The 21,002-nt window shown below is 46.3% G+C and overlaps 1 protein-coding gene across 1 annotated transcript in view; it reads left to right on the forward strand.

The window, feature by feature from the left end:
* DNAH5 (dynein axonemal heavy chain 5) overlaps window positions 1–21,002 on the forward strand; it is a 266,064-nt gene that overhangs the window by 212,708 nt on the left and 32,354 nt on the right. Inside the window, exons 70-72 of the mRNA XM_060244379.1 lie at window positions 11,064–11,213; window positions 16,205–16,450; window positions 17,526–17,745. Coding sequence (XP_060100362.1) covers window positions 11,064–11,213; window positions 16,205–16,450; window positions 17,526–17,745 — 616 coding nt within the window. The remainder of the gene's footprint in view (window positions 1–11,063; window positions 11,214–16,204; window positions 16,451–17,525; window positions 17,746–21,002) is intronic.

Genomic DNA, 21,002 nt, shown 5'->3' on the forward strand with positions numbered 1-21,002 from the left:
ATAATCCACTGAGAAGCTTTCACAGCTATTCTTCCAACAGTCAACAATATAGCTGCATTTTATAATCCACTGTACAAATCCAATGTGACCTTAAGTGTATTTTTAGGACCCACAAAGACTTATTCATGATACTTCAACATAAACCTCAAACTCCTTCCTTTTCTTATATCTTTCAAAGTCTCAAAGGTTTATATAACACTGTATCTGTCCATTAAAGTTCAGTTCTTTATAATATTCATTGGCAACTGAACCTTCTTACACCAATTGTTCTTCTCATCCACATATGCTTGCAAGCAACTTTCCAACAGCAAGATCTTCCTCCCCCCCAAAAAGTTTAGGACAGATCAATTCAATTCAGCCATCAAGTCTTTTCTATCTTTAGAAACTGGTGTGATTCATATTTTTCAGGATAACATTAAGAGAGTCACCAAATTAGGCAGGAACTTTTTGAGGCCTCCGAAGAGAAAAGGAGAGAGTTGTATTTCCCCCCCCCCCAGCCTTTCTCGCCGCCTTTGCCTCTGTCTGTGCTCTGCTTTGCTCCCAACTCTCCAGTCCCCTGGTTGCACAAATGCTACTTCAAAATTAAATATTAGAAGAAAAGAAAAACTTACAATCTTCATAGAGATAATACAGCCTGTTCAAATCATGCAGAAGACCTTGATAAAAAGAGAAGAAGAGGTAGAGGTCCGGCAGTCAACCCCGATGCCATTTAAAAATGGCGATCAGGGCAGCCAGGCTCACCGTGAACTGGGCTTGGGAGACAGCCACCGCTGTCAGTCCTGACCCTCAGCTCAAGCTGTTCATCTTCTGAGACCCTTCCTGAGTCAGAGTCGGGTCTCCCGGTAGGAGAAACCCCTCGACTGCTCGATTAAGGAGCGGCTCTGAACCAACTGATCCGAGTCGCTCCTTAGTTCAGGTCGCCGAACCCGGAAGTCTCAGGATCAAGATCTCTAGCTATGCAGCTTGCATGACTAGATACCACTAATTTCTGTGGGAGCAGCTCTCCGATCATCTCGGGGCTTCCGGACGACAAACGAGCTCAGATTCGTAAACTACAGAAGGAGGGTATGCTCCTGGCCAAGCAACAGCTTGCAGCTTCTAAGCATATGGTGGACACAGCCTCTAAAACACTTACCGCAGCAGTTACTCTGCGCCATCATGCTTGGCTTTGCGCCATGGCTCTGCAACCAGATACCAGGGCGTATGTGGAAGATCTCCCATTTGAGGGCGAAGGCTTGTTCAGCTCCACGACGGACTCTGTCCTGCAGGAAATGGACAAGAGTATTAAGACTTACCGTAATCTAGGTGTACCATCAGCCCCCAGATCCTCCAAGCCTAGGACATGGCGGAAGTCATGGAATAAAATACTTTTCCAAAAACAGTCATCTGAGCAACCCTGGAAACCACGCTCATCCTATTCAGGTGGCAAAGCGGCATTCGATTTGAAGAGCAAATTTTCCTAGGGGTCCACCCACTAGCCCAGAAACAAGGGGTCACGTAACCCTAAGCAAGGGCTTTGACTGTACAACTTTAGTTATCCCTGGCCCCCTCCCCCTTTCTGCTGGCCCAACTCGGCTGTCCCCTTACCTGCCAGCATGGCAGCTCATCACATCAGATCATTCAGAAAGGGTACATGATAGAGTTTGCTCAACTTCCAACCTCTTCAAAGTTCCTAATGATGCCTTCATCCCCGGTCCTCTTGGAAGAGGCCCAGAACCTGCTGCAGAAACAAGCAATAGAGATGGTCCCTTCTCATCAAAAGGGTCACAGATTCTACTCCCGTTATTTCACGGTTCCCAAGAAGGATGGAGGCATAAGGCCCATTATGGACTTAAGGGACTTGAACGGCTTTGTTGTTTACCAAAAATTCCGCATGTCTACTCTACAGATCATCCTCCCCCTTAACAAAAAGGGAGACTGGCTGGCCACATTGGACTTACAGCATGCGTATTTCCATATTACCATACATCCAAATCACAGGAAATACCTTCGCTTCACTATTGGAACAGACCACTTCCAATACAAAGCGCTCCCCTTTTGGTTCTATACAGCCCCGAGGGTGTTCACGAAAACCACGGTAGTGATCACAGCTTATCTTCGTCTCCAGGGTGTTGTCATATTTCCATACATCGATGATTGGCTGTTAGTGGCAAGTTTGGAAGATCTCCTCAATCACCATCTGAAGATCACTTTGAACCTCTTAGCCAGCTTGGGCCTGCGGATCAACCAGAAGAAGTTCCACTTACTACCAACCAAGAGAGTGCAGTTCATCGGAGCGGTTCTGGATACCACCCCACACAGAGCTTTTGTCAGAACTTGAAGAACTTCAAACGAGACCCATTACTTTATTGCAAAAGTCTAGGACGTTTATTAAGAACTGTGTTCAGAGAAGGCACAAGTTGAGACTGATAACAGACTCAGCGATTGATACATTCTTTATGCAGTTGTTACAGAAACAATAAAACCATTTCTCACACTCTGGGAGACAGTTGTCCGTTCTCAGGGTTTCTTATCAGTCAGAGGGAGGAAGGAGTCCTGCTGTGAGATTCTAGCAGGCCAGCTTCAAAGGACACCTGCAGATGTTTTCCAGAGGCTATCTGTCACCCTTCAGTGGTTACAGTTTGTTTGAAATGTAAAGCATTGAGTTAGTGGCTCTAGTTACAAGGACACAAGGTTAGTATACAATTACAATATGGAGTTGGTCAGGCTAACATTACCCAGCTTGGCAAGCAAAATAGTTACAAGTTCTGACATACTGCCCCCCCCTAAGCTTTCGCTCGGGGCTTGTGTGGGTACAGTAGGTGGAATTTCTTGAGCAACTGCGGGGCAGATACATCACTGGCTTTGACCCACTCATCGCAGCTAGGGGGAAAGTACCTCCACTTTATTAGATAGTACAATAGCCCCCTCTGGACCCTGGAGTCTAAGATCTCCTGCACCTCATGGTGGCTCTGGCCCTTCACTTGAGTAGCTGGTGGCTCTGGAGGGCGAGGGTGCCAGGACGTAGCTCCAGGATCTTTGCGAAGAAGGCTGCAATGAAAAACAGGGTGGATCTTACTAAACATTTTGGGTAGTTCCAGTTCTACAGTTACTTTGTTGATCACCCGTTTTATTTTGAAAGGGCCTAAGTACTTGTATGCTAGCTTTTGACAGGTCTGGTGAAGGGGGAGGTTTTTAGTTGAGAGGAACACGCTCTCCCCTTCCTTGAAGGTCCACTGGGGGGAGTGCTTTCGATCAAAATGCTTTTTGTAGTCTTCCTTTGCACTCTCTAAATTGTCCTGTATCACTTTCCATCCCTCCCGGATCCCTTCCCGCCACTGTCGGCATGAAGTTGGCTCCGGGGCTTCCGCGGGCGCCGGCAGGAGCGGGAAGGGTTCCCCCTCATAGCCGTTGACTATTTGAAAAGGGGAAGTTTTGGTGGAGCTATGCAGGCTGTTGTTGTACCCATACTCCGCAAAGGGCAGGAGCTCCACCCAGTTAGATTGTTGGTAGTTGACATAGCACCTTAGGTACTGTTCTAGCAGGCCGTTCACCCTCTCTGTCTGTCCGTTGGTCTGCGGGTGGTAGGCGGAGCTAAGCCTCTGCTCTATGCCTGCGATCTTGCAGAACTTCCGCCAGAAGTTGGCAACGAACTGAGGCCCGCGGTCACTAATCACCTTATCGGGGAACGAGTGGAGGCGGACCACGTGGTGGAAGAATAAGTGGGCCAGCTTCCTTGCCGTGGGCAATTTTTTACAGGGACGAAGTGGGCTTGCTTCGAGAAGGTGTCTACCACCACTAAGATTACTGTCTTTCCCTGGGAAGGTGGCAGTTCTACTATAAAATCCATCGATACCACCGCCCAGGGCCGGGAGGCTGTGGATAGCGGCTGGAGGAGCCCGGGTGGTTTTCCTCCCCTTCGTTTGGCCATGATACAAGTGGGGCAGGAGCTGACGAATTCTGAAATGTCCCTTTTCATTTGCGGCCACCAGAATTGTCTCGTTAGTAGGTGCAGGGTTTTTACGTAGCCGAAATGCCCCGCCAAGCGGCTGGAGTGGCATTGCGTCAAAACATCCTCCCTCAGGCTTTTCGGCACGTATATTTTCCCGTTGTAGTACCAAAGCCCGCCCTCTCCCTTTTCCACCCCATCGGGCCTCTCTCCTCCCTCGGCTTCTGACTCGGCTGCGAGGCGCTCTCTCTCTTTTGGTTCCGGGGCCCCCGTTTTTTTCCCGGACCGGGTGGTGACCCCCCCCCGCCACTTGTGATGGTGGAATGAGCGAATCTATTACCTCTTCCCTTTGGCTGTCGTGTTGGGGCATGCAGGAAAGGGCGTCAGCTAAAAAGTTTTTGGTTCCGGGTATGTGCTTCAGCACAAAGTCGAATTTGGCGAAAAACCCCGCTCACCAAATCTGTTTGGCTGTGAGCTTGCGCTGGCCGGTCAGCGCTTCGAGGTTTTTGTGATCGGTCCAGATCTCGAAGGGGACTCGCGCGCCTTCTAACCACGAGCGCCATGTTTTTAAGGCGAAAGTGACCGCGAAGGCTTCCTTGTCCCACACCGACCAGTTCCGCTGTTCCTGCGAGAACTTTCAGGAGATGTAGGCGCAGGGTCTCAACTCCCCCTCCTCGCCCCTTTGCATCAGTATTGCCCCAACGGCGACGTCGGAGGCATCGCATTGAACTATGAACGGCTTTAATTCGTTGGGGTGGGCCAATATGAGCTCGCTCGTGAACAACCTCTTTAGTTCGTCAAACGCTTCCTGACACTTGGGTGACCAGTCCAAGCGGGCCCCGGGGTTTTTTGCAGCCTCCCCCTTCCCCTTGGTTTTGAGGAGCTCAGTGAGGGGTAGTATGACCCGGGCGAACCCCTTTATGAACCCGCGGTAGAAATTTGCGAACCCCAAGAAAGATTGTAGCTGCCGTCGAGTTCGGGGCGCCTCCCAGTCTAGTACCGCTTGAATTTTGGCTGGGTCCATTGCTAGCCCTTCCCCCGACACCCGAAACCCTAGATAATCTAGTTCCGTCTGGTGGAACTCGCATTTGGTCAGCTTTGCATACAGTTTGTTCTGGTACAGGGTAGTTAGCACTTTTCTAACCAAGGACACATGCGACTCTAGGTCTTTAGAATAAATAATGATGTCATCCAGGTACACCACCACCCCCTTGAACAGGTATTCTCTCAACACTTCATTTATAAAGTTCACGAACACCCCTGGCGCCCCCTGTAGTCCGAACGTCATCACCAGGTACTCGAATTGCCCCATTGGGGTGTTAAACGCCGTTTTCCATTCATCCCCCTCTTTGATCCGCACTCTGAAGTATGCATCTCGGAGGTCGAGCTTTGTAAATATCTTGCCCTCCGCCACCGTGCTAAGCAAGTCTTTTATTAGCGGGATCGGGTATGCGTTTGACATAGAAATCCCGTTTATCCCACGAAAATCAGTACAAAGTCTCAGGCTCCCATCCTTTTTCTTCCGGAATAGGACCGAGGCCGTGTGGGGTGCGGTGGCGGGGCAGATGAAACCCCATTTCAAGTTCTTGTCTATGCATTTCTTTAGTTCTGCTTTCTCTGCCCACCCCATTGAATAAAGTTTGGCTTTTGGTAGCTCTTGCCCGGGGATTAGTTCGATAGCACAGTCCGTAGGGCGGTGCGGGGGCAGTTCGTTGGCCTCCTCCTCACTAAACGCCCACTTCAAGTCTCGGTACTCCTTGGGGATCGATTTAACTTCCTCTATGGTCAGGCAGAGCCTCTCATTTTGCGGCGGGGGTTTGGGTCCCCACTCCCTCCGCCAATGGTGGTGCTCACACCTCCAGTCCAGGAAGTTAACGATCTGAGCTGCCCACTGGATGTGGATGCCTGGCTAGCCACCCCGCTCCCACCACTACGTCGAAGGAGGATGAGGGGGCTATCACGAATGTCTCTATCCCCCAGTGTTCTTCCGTCCCCACTGCCTGAGTCTCTTCTGTGCAGGGCTCCCCCTTCATCACCGTCCCGTCCATCTGCTCGAATTGGATCGGGTGGGGCAGGGAAGATCTGGCTAGCCCTAGCGCTTCCACTAATCGGGGGGTTATGATGTCCCTGGTGCACCCGGAGTCTATTAAGGCCCGGGCGTGCATGAATCGTTTTAAATTGGGGTTCAGTAAAGTCACGGCCATAAACAACAGTTCCCCGGTTATTCTCACCGTCATCGGTGCCGTCGCTTCTCGGACCTGCTTTGCGGCACCTATTAAAGCAGGTCACTGTCGTTTCCCGCCGGTTCGGGGTCCCAGGACTCCTCGCTCGACTTCTCGATAGTTATAAGATCCTCGTCAATCGCCATGGATGTGGCGACGGCGCCCCGACTGGGCTCCTTCACTCGCCCCCCCTTTCTTTGGGGCGGGCGCGAACGGTTTGGGTGGCGGCGTCGCCAATCGCGGTTTCTCCGGGCAGTTGGCGGCTAGGTGCCCCAGGTCCCCGCATTGGAAGCACCTCCTCCCGCCTGGCGGCCCTGGCGGCGTTGGGGCTGTTGATGGCTTCTTTCCTTCGGGTTTAGCGAGGGACGGGCTCGGCTTGCCCCCTTTCTCACTAGCTGCTGCTGGCGACGGATCCCCACGTGTTGCAGGTTCGTCTCGACCTCCCCGGTGAGTTGGATCCACCCAACCAGGGTGTCGGGTCTCCCCTGGTGGTAGCACCGGTCGAGGATGTTGGCGTTCAGGCCGTTCTTGAACGCGGTGTACTTCATCAGCTCGCTCCAACCCCTCACCACCGCACAGTGTGCCATAAACTCGGTGGTGTACTCCCGGGTGGTGCGGTTCCCCTGCTCGATCCTCTGGGGGGCTTCTATGGCTTTCTCCTCTCTCAGCGGGTCGCCATACTGCCATAGCATTGCTTGTAGGAACTCTGCCACGGTTGCCAGCTCCGGTTTCCTCCCGGTGTACAGCCCCACGTACCATCTCCTCGCGGCCCCTTTCAGCTTGGAGGCGATGTGGTCCACTCGGCTGGCCTCCGATGGAAAACTCGCTCCCCAGTGGGTCATGAAGTTGTTACATTGAGTTAGTGGCTCTAGTTACAAGGACACAAGGTTAGTATACAATTACAATATGGAGTCGGTCAGGCTAACATTACCCAGCTTGGCAAGCAAAATAGTTACAAGTTCTGACAGCTTTCCTCCTCAGTCAGAGGGCAGTCGACATAGTGTCTCTAGTGGACTGTTTACAACTGCACCGGAAGGGCACGGCCGTGCAGATCCAGCGTCTTCTGGGGTTTGTGGCAGTAACAACCAGTGTCCTTCTCTTTGCAAAGCTTTGCATGAGAATACTCCAAATCTGGTTTCTGCATCACTTCTGCAATTCCATGGACTCCCCTCAGACAGTCCTGCAGATCCCTCACTCAGTCCTGAGATCCTTAGACTGGTGGAAGCGGGAAACGAACCTTCTCCAGGGTGCCCCTTTTCACCTGCCCACACCATCGATTACCATCACAACAGATGCGTCCCTATGGGGATGGGGAGCGCATGTGAATAGCCTCTGTGCAGGAGGCCCATGGCCCCCTTCCTTTTCCCGTCACCACATCAATTTCCTAGAGCTGCTGGCAATTCAGTATGCTCTTCGGTCCTTCAGACTCCTCATTGTGGTTGTAGCTATCCTGACAAACACTACAGCTCTCAGCTACCTGAACGGACAAGGAGAGACGGTGTCCAGGAAACTCTGTGCTTTAGCCATCGACATCTGGGAAGAGTGCATTTCCCTGCAGTCATTTTTAGTGGTGATGCATCTGCCGGGGGAGCTCAGTGTGCAGGCAGACTCCCTCAGCAGGGGTGCTGCACAGGTGCACGAATGGGAAATCAACCAGGTCCATCTGACTCTGGTCTTCGACCGTTGGGGTCAACCGCAGGTAGATGCGTTCGCCACCTCTCTGAACCGGAAATGCCAATTGTTTTGCTCCAGAGGGGGAGTAGACCCAGACTCTCTAGGGGACTGTCTTCTATTCCCTTGGAACAAGCATTTCATGTACCTGTTTCCTCCCCTCCCTTTGCTGACTAAGGTAGTCAACAAGATTTTGAAGGAAAGTGCGGACTGCATGGTGGCCTCGGCAGAGCTGGTTCCCTATTGTTCTGGGACTATCCAAAGGAACTTTTCATCTCTTTCCATCGGAATCTGACCTCCTGTCAATTCAGGGAGGGTTGTTGTTGCATCACAACGTCCCCCATCTCAAATTGATGGCCTGGAGAATCAGCAGTTGGGACTGTCAGTAAGGGCTCAAAACATCCTGCTGAATAGCTGGAAACCATCCACATGCAAAGCCTATGGTTATAAGTGGTCAGGGTTTAAAAAATTTGTAGGTGCCAATTGTGTCACCCTGGCTAGTGCTGGGTTACCCATAATTTTTGACTTCTTGCTTTCCTTAGTAGACACAGGCCTTAACCACTCTTTGCTCTGTGTTTCCTTGGCTGCCATCTCTGCCCATCATGAGGCCATTGACACTTATTCTGTGTTCACACACCCACAGACAAAACGATTCTTGAAGGGGTTGCTGCATCTGCATCCTCCGGTGAGGCAGCCCACTGAACCTTGGGGCTTGCCTTTAGCATTGGACAAGCTTTCTGGATGCCCTTTTGAACCTATGGCATCTTGCCTGCTTAATTTACTGTCATGGAAGATGGCCTTCCTGGTCACCATTACTTCTGCTAGAAGAGTTGGGGAGCTCATGGCGCTACGCTATGAACCCCCTTATTTGAGATTTCATGAAGGAGCTGTGTCCCTGGTTCCAGATGTTACCTTTCTCCCCAAGGTTGTTTCAGACTTTCATTTGAATTCAAACATTGAGTTACCCACTTTGTTCCACAATCGTTCTTCTGTTGAAGAGAGGAGGTTGCACTCCCTAGATGTGAAGCGTGCTCTTCTATTCTTCCTGAGTTGGACCAGGCCTTTCAGGAGTAGCCCTCATTTATTCATCTCATATGCCATGCTGAAGAAGGGCATGCGAATTTCAGCTCAGAGGCTAAGTGGCTGACAGAGACAATTAAACTTTGCTATCTGCTAGTGAAAAGACCTCTGCCAGGTCCCGTAAGAGGGCACTCCACTAGAGCATTGGCTACCTCTACAGCCTTTCTTAGGGGAGCCTCCTTGAGTGACATCTGCAAGGCAGCAACTTGGGCTTCGCCTCATGTCTTCATGAAGCACTATTCCTTAGACATCCGCCACCGTCAGAGGGCTCAGCTGGGACGTCTAGTTTTGCAAGCAGTGTCTTCAGTCTGACCTCCCGCACCCTCCTCCAGGTAGGTCTGCTTGCTAATCTCCCATGGGTGTAAAGCACAGAGACCACGAAGAAGATAAACAGGTTGCTTACCTGTAACTGATGATCTTCGAGTGGTCATCTGTGCATTCACACCACCCGCTCTCCTTCCCCACTGCTGTCAGTCCTACTGGACTTTTTTATAATTGACAGTGGTCAGAAGGATGGTGTGATGTCTGTGTCCCGCTTGGTGGGCATGCGCAGTAGGGGCTCTGCGCATGTGTACTGCTAGCGGGGCACGAAAATCCCGGGCTTTTCAACGTACCGATCGAGATCGGCACAGGTGCCTATTCCCGTGGGTGTGAATACACAGATGACTACTCAAAGATCATCAGTTACAGGTAAGCAACCTGTTTTTTTAGACAGCTTCTTGTTCTCTAGAAAGGGGCAGTGAAGGCACACCAGTCCAAGATGAGTACAAGTAGGCTAGATTTGATAGTTCAGTTATTTAGGAGAAATTGAATGTGTTCATTTTGGTGTCCTATGAACTTCAGGCAGTTTTCAGCAGAGAAATGGCTGTAGGCAAGTGGGTTAAGCATCTTTTCCCCAGCTATCCTACCAAAATGGCTTGGCATTCCAATATACTTTCCCTGTGCAAGTTTGAGGAAATTTGCCTTAGATTTTGGTGCAAAACTGCACTATGGAAATGTGCATATTTATTGTCTATATGGAATCATACATAGATGATATTTACAGATGGTACATACAGTTCTATGAGAATGCATGCTTAGAATGCTCAGGAGAGGCATTTAAGTGACTTGAATTTGTAAAGCCTCTCTATGTATGACATATCGCAGAACCACCACCATCATCACACCCCACAGCAGCCATCTCAAATGTGTTCTCCCTCCAGGGGCTGCCCCAGCCAGGGGCCTTCCACTGACTCTGTCCCTTTCAGACATGGTGACTATAGGAAAACTTGTTTCAGGAGCAACCACCATTTTGTCAAGTTCAGGAGAAGCTCCAACAAGAACATCCTGAATTCCAGGCAGCTGCCAAGTTCACTTCTGAGGGATCAGCTTAGGCAAAGCATCGATTCTACAAGATTCTGCCAGTTGACTGCATGCCACCCCAGTTGTGCCACTTCCCTTGTTGCTAGGAGAAATGTGAGCCACACCCCACCCACATATCTGGCAAAGATCAATGGATTTCCTAGCTAGATCCTTAATATTTCTGTCCCTGTGTTCATTCCCACTCTCCGCATCCAAATCCTGCATCCAAACTGAAAGGCCATCTCTCATTGGTGGTAGCCAAGTCAATGGGCATGGCCTTGTCACCTTCTCCTAAGGAACTACAGATCCCACGTTTGACTGTTTCTGAGCCCAGCAGCCAAAAGCTTTTGTGGTGCCCCTCCAGTTTAAGCAGTCAGCTTGTATCCATGGCTGCCAAGAGGGGAAACGGCCGTACTGAAGTTGGATTGGTATCAGTAGGTCAGGGGACCAAGTTATAAAAAGTAGGTCTTCATAGATGTTCTTTTAAAATATTTCTATCCTACCTTAACTCAAAGCAGCTAAGCAATGATTAGTTACAAAGGCAAAGAGCAACACAATCTGTGTTGACAATGTAAAAGTAAAACAAAACAAAAGGATAAAACTGCCTCCTGATCTGCCAAAACAGATTACCCTCTGCCCAATGCCCTCTGCACCCACCAGGGCAACAGAAGACTGGCCCCACCATAGAAAGAATCCACAACCTCTCTGTTGCAAGAGATGATGTGTTTTGAATGCCCAGAACAGGTGTGTGAAGTCCTTGAACCTGAACAGTCTTTGTGCGCATGGAACATAACCCACCTCCTTCCCCACTGGCCTAACAGATCTCAAGAACAGAAAAACAGTGGAAAATTTGGTTTGACAAGGAGAGACCCGAAGAGGAGCCCGTTCCCAGCGGCTATGACCAGGCTCTGGACTGCTTCAGGCGCCTCCTCCTCATTCGGTCCTGGTGTCCTGACAGAACCATAGCTCAGGTAAGCAAAGCTTTTGGACAGGGCTGTAAACAATTTCTTGCTGGGCTACAGATCAATACAGATGTTGTGCACGGCTTGGAATCTTTTAATAATGAAGTGGTGGGAGTTCATGATGCTGCCTCCTGTATTAATCACCTGTTCTGAAGTGTTTTGTGTCTGGGGCGGAGGGAGCCAATCCAATAGCAACCACTCTTCTCGGTTTGTGTGCTCAGTTGACATTGCTGTGATTGATAGGGATAGACTAGCTACAGCAGCAGATATTCAACCCAGATTCTCCCCTCCTGTTTCAAGGGCAAGATCTTTGTCAAATTGCACTCAAGTGAGCATCAGAGAAGGGAAGAGCTGGCTGGGTGCCAAACTTTTGCCGGTTAACCTTCGTTCCCGATAATGTCTGCCTTGGCCATTCTAAACTTCCCAAATTGGGCTGCTCTCTGGATACATGAGCAGGACGGGATGATAGATGCTCTTTACAGGGCTGGAGGGGGGAGCGGATGTATTTTAGCTGCTGTGTCCTTGCTGTTACTTTTTCCTTTCTAATCAGCAACTGTTGGGTTTTAGAATGTTTTTTCCCCCAGGGAGAGGCTAAGAGGCTAAGGCCATGCTTAGACTCAGCATTCTAAAAAGACTTCTGGTGACCTGCGAATGGGAACGTGGGGTCAGGAAAGACTTCAGACTGTTTTTTTTCAGTTTGGGAGGGCACGTTGGCTGTGACTGGCCCCAACAAACAAACACCTGGAGCTGCCTTCCGCTTACTCAGAGCTTTGGCCTCTCTGGCCTTCTTGTCTCATCTGACTGGGTCTGTAAGCTATTGTGAAGAGGCCTTTGATGACCCTGTGCTTGGCTGTCATGTGAATTGATAAAACCAGTTGAATCCAGGATTTTGTGCACTGACCTATGGGCTTTTCTCAGCATGGAATAGCATTGCATCCCATAATGCCTGTGAGAGATGCCTTAGTGCAGAGGGCGCTAACCCAAGTGGAAAAACAAGCTGCTTTGGGCGACAACATTTTTATTAAAAAGCTCCAACTTTGTAGAAACCATGACCGTCATCTGTAAACATCTGTGGTGTTTGCAGGGAATTGACTGGATTTATTCCTCCTTTACCCACAAATCCCTGGGATATTATAAGGGATTCTGCACTCAACTTTGCAAACTGCTTTTCCTGCCTAGATTACAAGGAAGCACAGAGGTGATGCAAATTGATGCCTGAATATTTCCCAACTGGTAAAAAAGATCTTATAGGAGGGCTTACAAATGCAGAGAGTGGGGAAATGTAAGAAGTTTACACCTGCAGAATATCACTTGAGTATTGAAATGAGTCTGGCTGCTTGGGAAATGAGCTCCCAAAGTCTGCCATTTGTTGCATGAGAGGAGAGATTCATCTGCGTTTATTCCAAGCTAAAGTTCATGTCACTGATTTTATTGTATGTTCAGTTTTCACCACTTGACTTCAAACAACGTAGAGCAAAATGCATTCTGGACCCACTGAAGCACCTGCAGTGCTCTGCCTGATGCAGCCTTTCTAATACTGCATTTAGGGGTTTTCAAGGAAATATGCAGGTCTCGTTATAGGGCTATTTGGAATAAAGTTAATGGTGTGATATAGAATCATAAAATCATAGGGTTGGAAGGGTCCTCCAGGGTCATCTAGTCCAACCCCATGCACAATGCAGGAAACTCACAAATGTTGTTATTGTTCAGTCGTACAGTCAAGTCTGACTCTTTGCGACCCCATGGACAAAGTCACACCAGGCCCTCCTGTCTTCCACCATCCTCCTAAGTCTGCTCAAATTCTTGTTTGTTACATTAGTAGCACTGTCCAGCCATCTCATCTTTTGCTGTCCCCTTCTTCTTTTGCCTTCTGTCTTTCCCAGCATCAGGATCTTCTCCAGTAAGTAAGTGCTCCCTTCTCACTGGGTGGCCAAATTATTTGAGCTTCAGCTTCTCCATCTGACCTTCCAGAGAACAGTCTGGGTTGATTTTCCTTAGGACTGACTGACTGGATCTTCTTGCAGTCCAAGGGACTCTCAAGAGTCTTCTCCAGCACCACATCTCACAAATACCTGCCCCTAAATTCACAAGATCCTCATTGCTGTCAGATGGCCACCTAGCCTCTGTTTAAAAACCTCCAAGGAAGAAGAGCCCACCACCTTCTGAGGAAGCCCTCTAATGGTCAGGAAGTTATTCCTAGTGTTGAGCCAGAAATCCTTTTGATTTAATTTCAACCCACTGATTCTCGTCCTACCTTCTGGGGCCACAGAAAACAATTCTGCACCATCCTCTATATGACAGCCCTTCAAGTACTTGAAGATGGTGATCATATCACCTCTCAGCTGCCTCCTCTTTAGGCTAAACATGCCCAGCTCCTTCAACCTTTCTTTCACTTTTAAAAGTTTTATTAAATTTCCATAAACACAAGAATAAGGAACAAAGGGAAAGATGGGTATAAAAGAGAAAAACAAACAGTAAATAGGTAACAGTAATACCTTCTGCATGTCAATATATCATTCATTATAAAAAGACCATAATATTTTCCCATATATTCAGAGTAGAGACTCAATATTCATTATTATATAAATGTCGTAAGTTCTCGCTTGTCTAAGTTGGATCAAATTCTCAATACTTAATCCATTAGTAAATAGTTACATTTCACATCAAATAGTCTAAATCATAAAATCAGCTTAGAGTGTCCAGCTCCTTCAACCTTTCCTCATAGGACTTGGTCTCCAAACCCCTCACCATCTTCGTCACCCTCCTCTAGACCCGTTCCAGCTTGTCTATATCCTTCTTAAAATGTGGTATCCAAAACTGAACACAATACTCCAGGTGAGGTCTTACCAGAGCAAAGTGATACCATCCCATTACATGATTTGGACACTATACTTCTGTTGATACAGCCCCAAATTGCATTTACCTTTTTAGCCACCACATCACACTGTTGACTCATGTTCAGCATATGATCCACTAAGACCCTAGATCCTTTTTGCACATACTACTGCTAACACAAGTCTCCTCCATCCTATAACCATGGATTGGATTTTTCCTTCCTAAATGCAGAACTTTACATTTATCCCTATTAAAATTCATTTTATTGATTTTAGCCCAGTATTCCACCCTGTCAAGGTCATCCTGTATCTTCTTTCTGTCTTCTACTTTGTTAGCAACCCCTCCCAATTCAGTATCATCTGCAAATTTAATAAACATTCCCTCTATTCCTTCATCCAAATCATTGATAAAGATGTTGAACAAAACAGGTCCCAGGACAGATCCTTGAGGTACTCCACTTGTCACTCCTCTCCCAAGAGGACAATGAATCATTCACAAGCACTCTTTGGGTGCGATCTGTCAAACAGGTCCACTTAGTGGTAACGGGATCCAAACCACATTTTACCAACTTGTCAACAAGGATAGTATGTGGAACCTTATCAAAAGCCTTACTGAAATCAAGATAAACGATGTCTAGAGCATTCCCCTGATCCAGCAAGGTAGTCACTTTCTCAAAAAAAGAGTTCAGGTTAGTCTGACATGACTTGTTCCTTAGAATCCATGCTGGCTCTTAGTAATCACAGCCATCCTTTCTAAATGTTCCAGGACTGACTGCTTGATGATTTGTTCTAAAACTTTTCCAGGTATAAACGTCAAGCTGATGGGTTACCTGGATCCTCCTTTTTCCCCTTCTTGAAGATGGGGACAACATTTGCCTGCCTCCAATCGTCTGGCACCTCACCTGTTCTCCAAGAATTCTCAAAAATAATGGCCAGAGGCTCAGAAATTACATCTGCAAGCTCTTTTAGAACCCTTGGAGGACTTGGTTTCATTTAAAGAAACTAGGTGTTTATGTACTACCCCTATGCTGATCCTGGGTTGGAACTTCATACCCTCCTTATATGTTCTGTTTTTGCCATGTTGAGCACAATTTTCCTCAGAAGAGAAAACTGAGGAAAAGTAGGAATTGAGCAGTTCCGCCCTCTCTTCATTACCTGTTACAATTTCGCTTTCTTGCCCTCGAATGGGCCTACCATGTCCTTGCTCTTTTTCTTACTCTGAACATAAGAAAAGAACTCTTTTTTGTTGTTGTTGATATTAGCATCTTTGGCCAGCTTAAGCTCATATTGAGCTTTAGCTTTCCTAACATTTTCTCTACAAGCACTGGTGATTTGTTTATATTCATCCTTGGTCATAAGACCCTTCTTCCAAGTCCTAAAGGAGTCTTTTTTATTTCTCAAGTCTTTAGAGAGCTGTTTATGGAGCCATTTCGGCTTCTTCCGTTTTTTCTTCTCATAGGAATCATCTGTGATTGCGCTTTCAGTATTTTGCTTTTAAGAAACTTCCACCCCTCCTGAACCCCCTTCTTCCTAAGTATTTCTGACCATGGGATTTTACCCAGCATAGTTCTAAGTTTGTCGACGATTCCCTTTCTGAAGTCCAACCTATAAGTCTGACTACATATAGCTTTTCCCTTTTCTAAGACTGTAAATTCCAAAATCACATGGTCACTACTGCCCAGGGTGCCCACTATTTCCACTTCTTCAATCAATTCTTCCTTGTTGGTGAGAATCAAGTCCAAGATAGCAGATCCCCTTGTTTCCTTCTTCACTTTCTGGAAAAGGAATATATTTAAATGTTACCCACCTCACAAATAATGTGAATATGGATTTAGGAGGACTATTTCAGTGTATTTTTAGGTAGAAGCAGAGGGTGGAGTTGGATATTTAACCTACAGCTCTGCCCAAGCAAACTCATTTCTGATCTGGTTGCCTGAGTGAGGAGGGAAATTGGGACTATTACCGTACACTAAAGAAAGCAGCAGGTGAAGTGACATTAAAGCGAACTCCCTCCCCCTGTGTCATTGAGGGAAGATGGCGTTGGGAAGCTGGTTTGTCTGAGAACGTTAGATCTTCTCATGATGACATGTTCAATAGGGAGCCTATATCTGGTATATTGATAAATGTAAAAATTAAACTGCATGATTCTTTTCACTTGTTCACTAGGCTAGGAAATACATTATGGATACAATGGAAGAAAAATATGCAGAAGGCGTCATCTTAGACTTGGAGAAGACCTGGATGGAATCTGACCCGCGCACCCCTCTCGTCTGCTTCCTCTCCATGGGTTCTGACCCCACAGACTCCATCATTGCTTTGGGCAAGAGACTGAAGATGGAAACTCGTTATGTTTCTATGGGCCAAGGACAGGAGGTCCACGCACGCAAACTTCTGCAGCAAACTATGGCACATGTAAGATGCACCCTGAATTGTGGCAGTTTTTGCATTTTTCAGGAAATGGACACTTAACAAAATGTGTCAGATTAGGTTTGAACATAGAAAAAAAAAGGGGGGGAGCTGCTAATCCATGAAAAACCAGTTCACTCCGATTGCTGTCCTTCCCTTCCTCAAAAAAGTTCAGGTTTCTTCCTTCCTCTGTTTTATCATCAAGACACCTTTTTGACACCAACCTTTATGGTAGAGTGGGCATTCGAACCCAAGCCTCCCTGCCCTCTGAGAACTGCTCCACCCTGGCTTCTAAAGTGGGAACTAGAGACTAGAAAGGTCAAGTAAACTAAGACCTGGGGCATATCATAAATTATGTCTCTCCAAACAATAGCATGCAGGGGAATCAAGCCAAGTGTTGTGATAAATTAGATATTCTGGAAGATGGAAGCAGAAGAGATACAGGCCCTTTCTTACATACCCAGGGAAATGCTGTGTTCGCCATTTTGGTCCTGGAGGTTTTTTGCTGTCTTATGGGCATGGTGCAGGGCATGTGTGTGTGTGTGGGGGGGGGGGAGGTATTTGTGAGTTTCCTGCATTGTGCAGGGGGTTGGATTAGATGACCCTGGAGGTTGCTTCCAATTCTGTGGTTCTGTGATTCTAAGGCTATTGTGTTCAGTGGCACAATCTGTCTAGTTTTAGCTTAAAGCTGATCCTTATACATGACCTACTATCAACAGTGATGACACAGTAACAGAGATTTTTGAAACCAGCTGTGTGTGGATGATTGAGGGAACTTTAATGACATTAGGAAACAGCAGGATGCCATTGTTTGTTCTGATTGTAAGTGATGTACATTTGTTTTGTGTTGATGGTAATCAGCCAACGGCTGTATTTAGTACTGATCTTAATATGCAAAATGCTTCTTGAAATAATATATTGGTGCTTGCTCACCCAAATCTTGATCCAGCAGCCAAAGAACTCCTTTATGCTGCTCTTGTGAAGGTATCCAGTTGCAGACTGTCTCCTTGACGGTGTTCATGCTGTGTGAGGGAGCGGAAGAGGAGATCTGAGTCTCACAGGAAGTTTTTTCTTTCCTTAGGGTGGATGGGCGCTTCTGCAGAACTGTCACTTAGGTCTTGACTTCATGGATGAACTGATGGACACGATTGTGGAAACAGAGAACGTTCATGAGGCTTTTCGCTTGTGGATGACAACGGAGGTTCACAAACACTTTCCCATCACCCTTCTTCAGATGTCTATTAAATTCACCAATGAACCTCCTCAAGGGCTCAAAGCTGGCCTCAAGAGGACCTATGGAGGTGAGGATCCTTTCCTCTGGGAAAAATTCTGACTCACTGTCTAGGGCATGTCCAGTGGATTTCTATGGATTTCTCAGGAGCTCACCTATAGTTTTTTAAAATATATATAAGACTAAAAGCCACTGTTGTCTTTCCTTCCTTAGCAGGACATATGTTTGATAGCAGTGACAGCATGGCCAGTTTGAGCTGTAGGTCCACGATTGTTGCACAGCTTCCCACAGGAGGTTCACCATTGACTTTCTCTGTTGGTTTGCAGAAATGGCTGTAAAATGAAGAAGAAAAAGACAAAATGGTGCAAAGGGAAAAGATTTTTTAATAATTATACACCCTTGAACAACTGAACTCCAGACAATAAACATTTCTTCCCCTGGAGAAAATAAAGTCTTTGGAGGGGGGGCTCTGTGGCATTATATCTGGCTGAGGCCTCTCCCCTCCCTAAACTCTGTTCTCCTTAGACATCACAAAATGTCCAGAAATTTCCCAGCCTGGCCCCAAGGATTCTTCCCTCAAAGGCCAAAATAGGCCTGGGAAGGGCCTGGCCCCTCCCCCTGTCTTTTACTGACAGAACCAAGCCTGGAATACTGTGGTTGCCTAGTAACAGCCACTGAGAGAATCTATTTTTTAAAGCTACAGGTGCTCTTTTTGTCATTTTTGAACTTTTTAGATTTCCCAATGTGATTTTTTTTAGATTTCACATTTTTCTGGAAACCTAGGGCCTTTTTCAGGCGTGTAGATAGATATTTCTTGCACATTCACAGCTCCAGTCACTGGATTTAAGTATTCAAAGATGCAGCTAACATCTCTATTAGTGTAAAGGAAAAAAATATTTAATGACTGTATAACTCATACACATTTCACATGCAGCTTTATTGGGGGTGGGTGGGTTATACAATCATTAAATATTTTTCCTCTGCAATGGGTGGGTAGCCATGTTGATCTGAAGCAACAGAATAAAGTTAGAATCTAGTGGCACCTTTAAGACCAACCAAGTTTTATTTAAGGTATGGGCTTTCATGCGCACACACAGTTCAGATACAATGAAATGGAAGAAAACCATTCAAACTTACAGATAAAGGCTGAACAGCAAATTAGCATATAACATGATTAAGATATTTTAAGATACATGGAGACAAAACAGGAATAACAAGTTAAGTTATAGGGTCAACTACTGTATGCATTTAATTAAGAGAGAACAACAGTTCAAGCAATAAATGTCAAGACAGGAGATAAATGTGTAAGAAAATTCTTTCTAATCCTGGGAAGTAAGCTGAGACTTCTTTGGTGCCCCATTCATCTCCTCTCAAGCATGAAGGAAACAAACAGCACTTTTTTTTCTTTTGTTGGGGTGGAGTGCAATGTTATGTAGGGAAATATATTTCTATTTGTACTGCATTACATTACAACCATTTAATGTTGTTTTGAATACTATACCATTATATTGTTTTATAGAGTTGTTATATCAGAAAAAATATATTCCTATATATTGCATTGCATTACAAACACTATTCCAATATATTATTCCCCCCACACATGCACACAAAAAGAAATTCATAAAAATATGGAGGATGTATAGTCCTTGGCGAGAATGAGTTTAGCATATGTAATGAGATAAGAAACCAATATCCCTGTTAAGTCCTGGGAGGTGTTTGTTCCAAGTGTTGTAATTCCCTTTTCATTCTGTTCCTGAAGTTTCTTTGCAATAAAATAGCTACGTTGAAGTCATGCATTGAATGTTCTGGAGGTTAAAGTGTTCTCCTACAGGTTTCTCAGTCTTGTGATTCCTAATGTCATATTTGTGCCCATTTACCTTTTGGTATAGGGTTTGTCCTGTTTTCCCTGTGTGAGAACCAAAGGACATTGTTGGCATTTAATGGCATATACACCGTTAGAAGATGAGAAAGTGAATGAGCCTGAGATGGTATAGTTGATGTTGTTAGGTCCAGGGATTGTGTTTTCTGGCTGTAAGTGGCAGCAAAGTTGGAATTTGGATTTATTGCAAGCTCTAGTTGGATTTATTGCAAGTACTAGAGTCCATGTTCAAATTAGATGGTACACTATTGTGGGTGAGGAGTTGCTTGAGACAGGGGAGTTGTCTGTGCACAAGAAAAGATTTGTCTTCCAGTACTTGTGAAAGAGAGCTGCCATTGTCCAGTAGAGGTTGTAAGTCGTTGATGCGTTGAACTGTTTGGAGTTAAGAGCTGTATGTGACCACTAGTGATATTCTATTATTGTCTTTTTTGGACTTGTCTTGCAACAGGTTTTCTCTGGGTACCATTCTGGCTTTGTTAATCTGTTTCCTGACTTCATCAGATGGATACTTCAGTTCCAAAATGATTTGTTGTTGATCCCTTAGGTGGGAATCTCTGTAGGACTGGAGCAGACGGACTGGAGCATAGAGCATGGCTGTATACAATGGATCTTTTGGTATGTTTAAGATGGTGTCTGGAGGCATGTTCGTATGTTTGTCAGCCAGTAGGTTTCCAGAATAAGATGGTCTCTATGTGTCCATCGTGTAAAAAAATTACTTCTTGCATAGATTGTTTCATTATCAGGTTGATGGCAATAATTGTTTTTTGTTGTTGTTGCAAAACATGAAACAAAAACCTCCATAGGACTTAACAGGGATATTGGTTTCTTATTTCATTATATATGCAAAACTTATTTAGTCCTTACATGTGTATACTCACCAATCTACGGCAGGTTTTAGGACTCTGTGTGGATAGACAAGTATATAAGCATCTTCCCAGATCTGTAGGCTCTGAATCTACCTCCCCCATCAGCCTCTTTCCAGTCAGCCATGTATTCTCTGATGTTGCCTCTGATGTCACAATGGCCAGTTTCTGGTTTCTACTAGGATAACCAAGTATATAAGCATCTTCACAGACCTTTAGACTTTGAAAACTAACTCCACCATCTGCTTCTTCCCAGCCAGCAGTGTATTCTGTGACATTGACTCTGATGTCACAATGGCCAGTTTCTGGTCTCTGTGGGGACAGACAAGTATATAAACATCTTCACTGTCCTTTAGGATGTGAAAACTGCCTCCCCCACCAGCCTCTTTCCAGTCAGCAGTTTATTCTGTGATGTTGCCTGTGATGTCACAGTGACTACTTTCTGGTCTCTGTGGGGACAGGCAAGTATATAAGCCTCTTCTTAATCAGCAGTGTATTCTGTGACATTCGCTATGAGGCTGCAGTGACCAGTTTCTGGTCTCTGTGGGGACAGACCAGTACATAGGCCTCTGCACAGCTTTATAG

The sequence above is a fragment of the Heteronotia binoei genome, chromosome 7 (assembly GCF_032191835.1).
Source record: "Heteronotia binoei isolate CCM8104 ecotype False Entrance Well chromosome 7, APGP_CSIRO_Hbin_v1, whole genome shotgun sequence".
Taxonomy (NCBI): Eukaryota; Metazoa; Chordata; class Lepidosauria; order Squamata; family Gekkonidae; genus Heteronotia; species Heteronotia binoei.